The 9070-nt window shown below is 34.4% G+C and overlaps 1 protein-coding gene across 1 annotated transcript; it reads right to left on the bottom strand.

Moving 5' to 3' along the window:
- Nucleotides 1–747: 747 nt before the first annotated feature.
- On the bottom strand, nucleotides 748–7438 carry LOC135198981 (pregnancy zone protein-like). Its single transcript, XM_064226899.1, has 6 exons — nucleotides 7402–7438; nucleotides 7124–7257; nucleotides 5378–5482; nucleotides 3614–4018; nucleotides 2304–2519; nucleotides 748–1050 (listed from the first exon to the last, which is right to left on the bottom strand). Exons 1-6 carry the CDS (start codon nucleotides 7436–7438, stop codon nucleotides 748–750), a joined length of 1200 nt encoding a protein of 399 aa, XP_064082969.1.
- Nucleotides 7439–9070: the final 1632 nt, after the last annotated feature.

Below are 9070 nucleotides of genomic sequence, written 5' to 3' on the forward strand. Positions count from 1 at the left end.
CAGGTTTTATCAGATTTTATGTTACTCTTCTGACGTCGCAGTATTAGCTCCGCCCCCACTGCCGAGTTGAGCAAACCCTGTTACTTTGACTCTGGGGCAGAAGGCCTTCGACTTCGAAGCCCTTCAGGACGTGGAAGGAGATACAAACTTCGGAGCTACCGACCGATTCCAGGTAAAGGAGGACATTCTCATCTCTCTCCTACGGAAAGCAAACGATGCAGGTTAGTATGAAGCCGATAAAATAAACATTCTGAAATGTCTTATAAAACGTGAATCTGGACTGGCGTCCTTTTGTCATTTCTGGTAATATACTTGATGTATCCTAAGTGCTAAAGATTTCTTATATCTCCTTCAAGAGTATATGCATTTGCAGTGAGCAGCTTTATATAAAAAGATCTCATTAAGGCTGACGAGATTAGCCAAAGTAATCCATATTTATTTCAAAATAAAATTCACATTAGGCATAAAAATGGCGAGTCTATCAAGGAAATAGTTTTATGATTAACAAAAGTTAGGTATATCTTAGTTTGACCAGACTACTGAGCTGATTAACAGCTCTCCTAAGGCTGGCCCGAAGGATTGGAGTTTATTTACGTGGCCAGGGACCATTTGGTTACTTAACAACGGGACCTATACAGCTTATTGTGGGATCCGAACCACATTATATCAAGAAATGGGTTTAAAATGACCAGAAATACATTTCTCCGATTCCACACGCTGGCAGCAGCTGGGAACGAACTCGGGCTGCTAGATCGGTGGGCCAGTAAGCAACCGACTCGTCCAGTGAGGAACTATGGTTACCAAAACAATTACCTCGTAACGCTTGATGACTTGTTGAGCGACGAGACCTCTCAAGTCTTCCTCATCTGCCGAGTATCCTGTTTGGAGGTCGACCTCCATAACAGCCATGTTGGATACGGAGTCCTCATTGGTGTAAGAAGCACAAATTTGCAGGAAACTGTTGGAAGAGCAGTTTTCTAGGACTGTCTTGACAGACACTGCAAAAGCAGAACTCTCTGGCTCTTCTTTGACGTTGTACTGGTGGGTAATCTGAAGATTCAAGTGTCTTAGATTAGCATGACAATAAACAAGTCGAAAATGCTTCAAAGCCATCGCGTTGTCTATACAGTGTATAATCAAGGCCATCGATAATGGATCCATCTTTCGGTTGTCTAGGTGTAAAACTGCATGAGCCGCAACCTATGAAGCTCTCAGCCGGCCGTGGTGGCCTGTCCTATATCATTGCCAGAAGCACGATTATGGCTAACTTTAACCTTGAATAAGATAAAAGCTACTGAGGCTAGAGGGCTGCAATTTGGTATGTTTGATGAATGGTAGGTAGATAATCAACATACCAATTTGCAGCCCTCTAGCCTCAGTCGTTTTTAAGATTTGAGGACGGGCAGACAAAGCAATTCTGTACAATTAAACCCAATAACTGAAACAACAGTTTTTCCACAACGTTTTATAAATGACTGATCTGAGATTATAAATTAGTGTTGTAACTATTAGCGTGAATTAATATTCCCCAAATATATTAGTAGTATTTAAAAACAACATTAAAGGTTTTTTGTTTAAATGTACGTTTTACCAGTTGCCGGAGAGATGTGATGTCATCCGAATATAGTGTTTGGTTTAAAAATAAAAAATCCTCTCTCTCTCTCTCTCTCTCTCTCTCTCTCTCTCTCTCTCTCTCTCTCTCATATATATATATATATATATATATATATATATATATATATATATATATATATATATATATATATATATATGAGAGTCTGATCACATCACCGTGATTCATATAAACGCGTTAAGCTACAAATGCCCTTTAATATCTTATTCGCTCCACCTCAGAATTTACATATTTTCATATATGTTAACCGAAGGGGAATTTTTATCAACTAAAAATGAAAACATATTAATTCTGAGGTAGAGCGAATTAGATATTAAAGGATATGTGTAGCTTAATGCACATGTATAATATATATATATATTATATATAGAATATATATATATATATATATATATATATATATTACGTGTATAAAATATATATAGATAATATATATATATCTATATATATATATATCATATATCTATATATATTATAGAATCAATAAATGAAGACATAGCCACGAAGGAAAGAGAAACAATAGAATGCTGCTAGGCCTTTCCACTTCCTGAATTTTTCTTAGCAGATTGAAGAAATATAAATATATGCATATATATAAGTATTATGTATTTATATTAAATGTGTGTGTTTATGTGTCTGTGTTTGTGTATGAGTCGACCTCAAAACATACCGTGACGAGAGCGCATCCACTCCCAGATGGTGTCACAGTAACTTCAAAAGGTGGATCGTCCGTGACGTAGCTGGTCTGCAGGAGAAGACTGTTCTCTGAATTTATCTCAATGTCAAACGACTGACTTCCAGTAGTGACTGATATGGTGAGGTCTGTTCCCGTGGGCGGGAAGGCTTCGCTGAAGGCTGCCAAGGACTGCAGAGCAACCACTGTGTCCTGTCAATAATCAAATTGTCAGTTGGAACTTCTGAAGTTCCTGAGAAAATGGAATGCACCGCTACCCTAATACTATTCTTCTTGGATTTTAATACATTTTTATTAGTTTATCTATTCCTTTTATTTTTTTAATAAGTGGGATCTCTTCTGTGTGCATTTTCCTTCAATTCTTGTTCCTTATTCCTAATGAAACACCTTAATATTCTTTGGAAGCTTCAAGAATTTCAAGTCAGCGGCCCCTTTGGTGGGCTTGTTCCATATGAATAGATTTCATCTGCTTAATAATAATACTAATAATAATAACATTCATATTATTAATGATAATATTAATAATATTAATACTATTAATATTATTAATATTATCAATTATTAATAATAATAATAATTAGTGTCCGCTCTATGAAAAACAGGAATTTTTTTCTAATCACTTGGGAGTTCCGTGCAGTACTTACTTTTAATATCCGTGAATCTCAAATCACTTTTATAAAAAAAAATATCGTGATAATGTGAAGAGAATCCATATAAGGTAGAATTTTTGAAAATTAACTAACATAATAGAAGAATTTCTTTCCACATACTGTAAACATTCTATGCAGATAGCTTTAAAATAAGAATGAATAAACTCTTTTAGATGATTTGTAAGTTTTCAGAGGTAAACTAACGGAGAGGCGAAAATGGAATAAAGACGTTACCTGATTACCGATTTCATATATCGAGGAAGCACAAATGAAATCGATGATGGTTTCATGATTTTTACGGTGATTTCTACTTATAAAAACAACTCTACTATTTTGTCTTGATGTCATGGTATCAAGAAATATTCTTTATATAATGATAATCGCCATTTCATAGCGCGTTAACAAGGGATGATGGATCTCGTACCAATCAAACGAAAACACCTCAGTCCTTCCATCTCTTTCTTGAGAAGGAGTTGATGGCAGAAGCGAAGGATAGATATAGATGGAAACGGCTCATCCGAAACGGCGACCCCATTTGGAAATGGGAACCAGTTGGGAAGAAGAAGAAGAAGAAATGAAAACATCACCACAGTCACTCGACCATTCATCACTGCCCCACTGACCAAGAGAACTAACCTGCGTCGAGACGAAGCCTCCCTGTCCATTGTGGTAAGTTGATATAAGCTTGGCAATATCGGACTCCCAGGTAGTGTAGGATCCTGGATTTGCACTGAGCATGGCCAGAAGGAGGTAGGCGGCTGCTTCAACTGTCAGCGCTTGAGACAAACCTGGACTTCCTGATGTCAAACTGTTGTACACATCTGAAATGAGCGTAACAGCAGCGCTGCTGTCGCCTGCCAAGGAGAGAGCGTATGCCGTCAGGGCCTTGATATAGGTGCTGTTGCTCGTGGTGGCTGTGGTGATGCAAGTGACGGCATTTGCTATAACCTGCGGATCCACTGTTAGATTCCCTTCCAGAAGAGATATGAGGACGTAGGCTGTGAGAGGCGCGAGCGACGCTTCTGAACCATCGACGCCGTCCTGAAATGATATGTGCTGGCATCAATATTTTCACCTACAATGCATTCAGTTATGGAACATAAGCAAGACCTAGAACCTTAAAGTGATCCAGCGCTAATTAAGGCAAAATACTAGGATGATATAGAATAGTATAAACGGTCTGAAGGTCATAATCACTGTTATTATTATTTTCATTTATTTAATTTTTTTGGTCTATCACAGTCCTCCAATTCGACTGGGTGGTATTTATAGTGTCGGGGGGTTCCGGGTTGCATCCTGCCTCCTTAGGAGTCCATCACTTTTCTTACTATGTGCGCCGTTTCTAGGATCTCACTCTTCTGCATGAGTCCTGGAGCTACTTCAGCCTCTAGTTTTTCCAGATTCCTTTTCAGGGATCATGGGATCGTGCCTATTATTATTATTATTATTATTATTATTATTATTATTATTATTATTATTATTATTATTCAGGAGTGTATACGCAGTCATAAATATTTGATCTTATTTGTAGGGCGTCAATTTCCTCCTAAAAAACAATATATAAATCATCATTTCGAAGATGTATTATTCCCGTTTCTTCTTGCTACGAGTTCCTTGTTGGATGAGTTGGTTACGCGCTCGCCTACCGCTTGGGTAGTCCTGAATTCGATTCCCCACTCTGCCAACGTAGAACCAGCGAGAATTGTTGCTGGTGATTAGCAATTTTTTTTCTCGATATAATGTAGTTCAGATCCCACAATAAGCTGTAGGTTCCGTTGCTAGGTCACCAATAGGTTCTTAGGCGCGTGAAAATATATAATCCTTCGGGCCAGCCCTAGTAGGAGAGCTGTTAATCAGCTCAGTGGTCTGGTTAAACTTAAGATATACTTAACTTTTAACTGGAAATAAACTAAAAAAAGGAAAATTGTTAAAAATAAAATCAGGTACATTCAGGAAGAACAGGTTAGACTTAATATTAATTCAGTTTTTTTATCAATTACATTTTATATATTTTTTAAAACTAAATTTCATATATATTATAAAAATTTAATTTTTGGTCAATTAAATTTAATATATTTTTTAAAAACTAGATTTCGTATATATTATAAATTTATGTGTGTATGTATATTTGTATAGGTATACATATGTATGTCTATATATATTTTTTTTTCTCCCGAAATTTTTCGGGCCAACCCTGTAGGAGTCAAGCCTGACTCATTGGGCTGGTTAATATCCTTCCTTCAATAATAATAATAATAGCAGCAAGAACAGGGACCCTAAGGTCATCCAGCGCTAAATGAGGGAAGATAGTAGAAGGCTGTGATATATAAAGTCTGAAGGACACAAATGATCCACAATGCTTTGACAGAAATGCCCAGCAAACGGCTGTAGCAGACTTACCTGTATGTCGGAGCGAATCACAAAGCCGACGGATTGGAAGCAGCCGTCCTCATTTAGAATCGACAGTAGCCAAGTTTTGGATGAAAGGAGGAGATCTTCATCCACCTGGACGAAGGTATTTGATTATTATTATTATTATTATTATTATTATTATTATTATTATTATTATTATTATTATTCTTTGAGGTCCACAATAAACTGCTGGTAGCATTCGACTGAAGATGAACCCATGGTAGGGTTCGAATGCTTTTATATAGTTTTATAAAAAATTTACTGCTGCTACCATCTGTATATCATTGTGGACCTCTAAGAACATTACTTGTGCCTTCGTAACTGAGATTTCTACCCATTATTATTATTATTATTATTATTATTATTATTATTATTATTATTTTATTATTATTATTATTATTATTATTATTATTATTATTATTATTATTATTATTATTATTATTATTATTATTATCATTTATACTAGAAACAGACTTTTCAAACATGTTTTATTAAAAATAATGGCAGAATTCACAGAATTGATTTTATACAAAATTCTTTCAATTGAAAGAATTTTGTATAAAATCAATTATGTGAATTCTGCCATTATTTTTAATAAAACATTATTTTTATTATTATTATCATTAAATACATACAGTAGATGAAGCCTATTCATGTGAAGCAAGCCCTCCACAGGGGGCCACTGACTTGAAGTTCAAGCTTCCGAAAAATATTGAAGGTGTTCATTAGGAAGAAGTAAGAAGTAGTGAAGGGAATTACATAAAAAAGAGAGGAAAAATTCATAGATGGGTAAATACTAGAAAAATTACTGTCTAGTGATTTGTATCTACAAAGCTTTCAGCAGAACTTGGCAACCATCAAAATGTCTCATTATGGCATATATATATATATATATATATATATATATATATATATATATATATATATATATATATATATATATATATATATATATATATATATATATATATATATATATATATATATATATATATATATATATATATATATATATATATATATATATACATGGACATAACTGACGTCTGTCATATTTTGTAACTTGTGACTTCAAAAATGGAAAATAAACATATGAAACCTTTTGTCTTTGTTACAATAATACTCTTGAATAGTCTGTTGTGACGTTGAAACAAAATACTTTCAGTGGGTATATTAATACCCTCGTATGTATTCTACTGCATTCCCATATATGTTCATACTTATCCTGAGAGTCGTGTACGAGTCTGTGCCTCCTATTTATAGAGCCATTTTGTTGCAAAACACCTTCCACGCCGTCACTTTAAGGCTTATAATTGACATAAAGTTTCTCGACTAACTTATCACCTTTCATGCTTCGGTTGGATTCAAACCAACACACGAGATTCAGCCTTCAGTCGCTGCCTATATGTTTCATATTTCATAACTGAATCACAAAGTTATGGAACGTGATGAATGACTAGATGAAGGCAGCAGCCACGAGGAGGAAAGCGAAACACGGGGTGGTTTGTTGCTAGGCCTTTCGACTTGCTGTCATTGACTTAGCAGACTGATAGCAATTTAAAAATAAATGTATGTGTGATTGTGTGTATTTGTATGTTAGTAGAGAGAGAGAGAGAGAGAGAGAGAGAGAGAGAGAGAGAGAGAGAGAGAGAGAGAGAGAGAGAGAGGTTATGTGTATGTATGTATGTATATCATATAGTATGCAAAGAGGATTCATTGAGTTTCTGTGCTTACAGTAATGTAACTTTCGGCTTTACTGAAGGACTTCAGCACGAATGCTGTGAGCCAAGTGGATCCTGAGGCATCCGAATTACCGAATGCGCTGAAAGATCCATCAGTGTGCTGGTAGAGTAGCTCTTGCTGGTAGCCTGTAGGACAGAAATTGCTTAATTAATATATATATATATATATATATATATATATATATATATATATATATATATATATATATATTATATATATATATATATATATATATATATACAGTGAACCCCAAGCATTCGCAGACTCACGTATTTGCAAATTTCTCTCTGATATGTATATCCCCATTATTCGCAGAAGATTCACCTATTTGTGGTGTTTTTCTATGAGAAATATCCACAAATTCCTGTTTTGTTTTTTTTAATCAATTTCATCATTAAGCACACTTCTTGAGTTTTAATTAACAAAGTAGGCAGTTTTAAGCATTTTTTTATAGGGGTTTCAACTATTCATGGTTCCAGCCATTCATGGGGGATCTGGTATCTATCCCCCAAGAATACAGGGAACACTGTGTATATATATATATATATATATATATATATATATATATATATATATATATATATATATATATATATATAAAGGATTTTTGCCACGGAGGAAAAAATGAAAAAGCGAGATAGCCAAGTACTTTCGGTCCTGTTCGGACCCTTTACTGAGGCAAACTGATTTTACAGAGAACAACATAGTCACAAGAAAGTTTAATATACAAACTGACACTACAAGATTAGCAAGCAATAAGGGCCATTTTCACTCTACAGAAAGGAGGAGCCGCCTGAGGGAAGCCACACCTTGAAGGATACACGCAGTAAACAAGTGATTCTCCCAGAAAACAGTACATTTTGAAAAAACACGGGAGCATATACAATTTAACATCATGAATTTTTACACAAATCCCAAAAAAATTCCCCATTATTAATGAAAAGACAAAAGAAAATATAAATATATATATATCGAGCAAGAGAAAGAGGGAGAGAAAATATCGAACCAGAGAGAGAGAGAGAGAGAAGTAATAACTTTCAAACTTATATATGGAATTTTTTGAGAGACAACACCTCCCGAATATCACACTTATCCCCTTAAAATGGTACCGATATGTCGACGATATCTTAGTATCTTACCTGGTGGTATCGATGTAAATGATTTACTGTCCAAATTGAATAATTTAGTGCCATCCATAAAATTCACTGTTGAAATTGAAAATAACAATGTCATCCCTTTCCTAGATGTATTAATACATAGAGAATCTTTCCAATGCAAATTCAGTATTTATAGAAAACCCACAAATAATTTAACATATGTACATTTTTATTCTGGCCACCATCTTAATATTAAAATTTCAATTTTTTTCTATTCCTACGCGCTTTGCGTATCACGAGTCCACAATATCTGGACCAAGAAATAGAATACATAAAAAAGATAGGAAACAATCTCTTGTACCACCTCATTTAATTGATTTATGTTATCACAAAAAGCTCCACCAAAAAGTTTATAGTGTTTGCTATTAATGAAAAAGAAATGGCTAAAAAATTACTTAGTATTACCTTATTTTCCTGGATTTGGAAACCATAAAATCAATATTAAATCGTTTAATGTTAATGTAGTGTTCTCTTATAACAATACATTAAAGATATGCTAATTTGAGAATAGTCCTGTAACAAATAACAACATCATTTACAAAATTCCTTGTAAGGATTGCCCATCGTTTTACGTTGGTCATCAAGTAAAAATTTAGTGTACGTATTAAGCAGCATATGTATTCAGTTAGAACAGGCCTGACTTCAAATGCACTGTTTATCCATCTGAGTGAAAAATCTCATTGTATTAATTGGGGTGATACCTCGGAAATTGCTAGATCTAATGATTATGTTTCAAGAAATTTACTGGAATCGGCAATTATCAAATCACTAATAAAAACAA

The sequence above is a fragment of the Macrobrachium nipponense genome, chromosome 25, assembly GCF_015104395.2.
Source record: "Macrobrachium nipponense isolate FS-2020 chromosome 25, ASM1510439v2, whole genome shotgun sequence".
In the NCBI taxonomy this organism is placed as follows: domain Eukaryota; kingdom Metazoa; phylum Arthropoda; class Malacostraca; order Decapoda; family Palaemonidae; genus Macrobrachium; species Macrobrachium nipponense.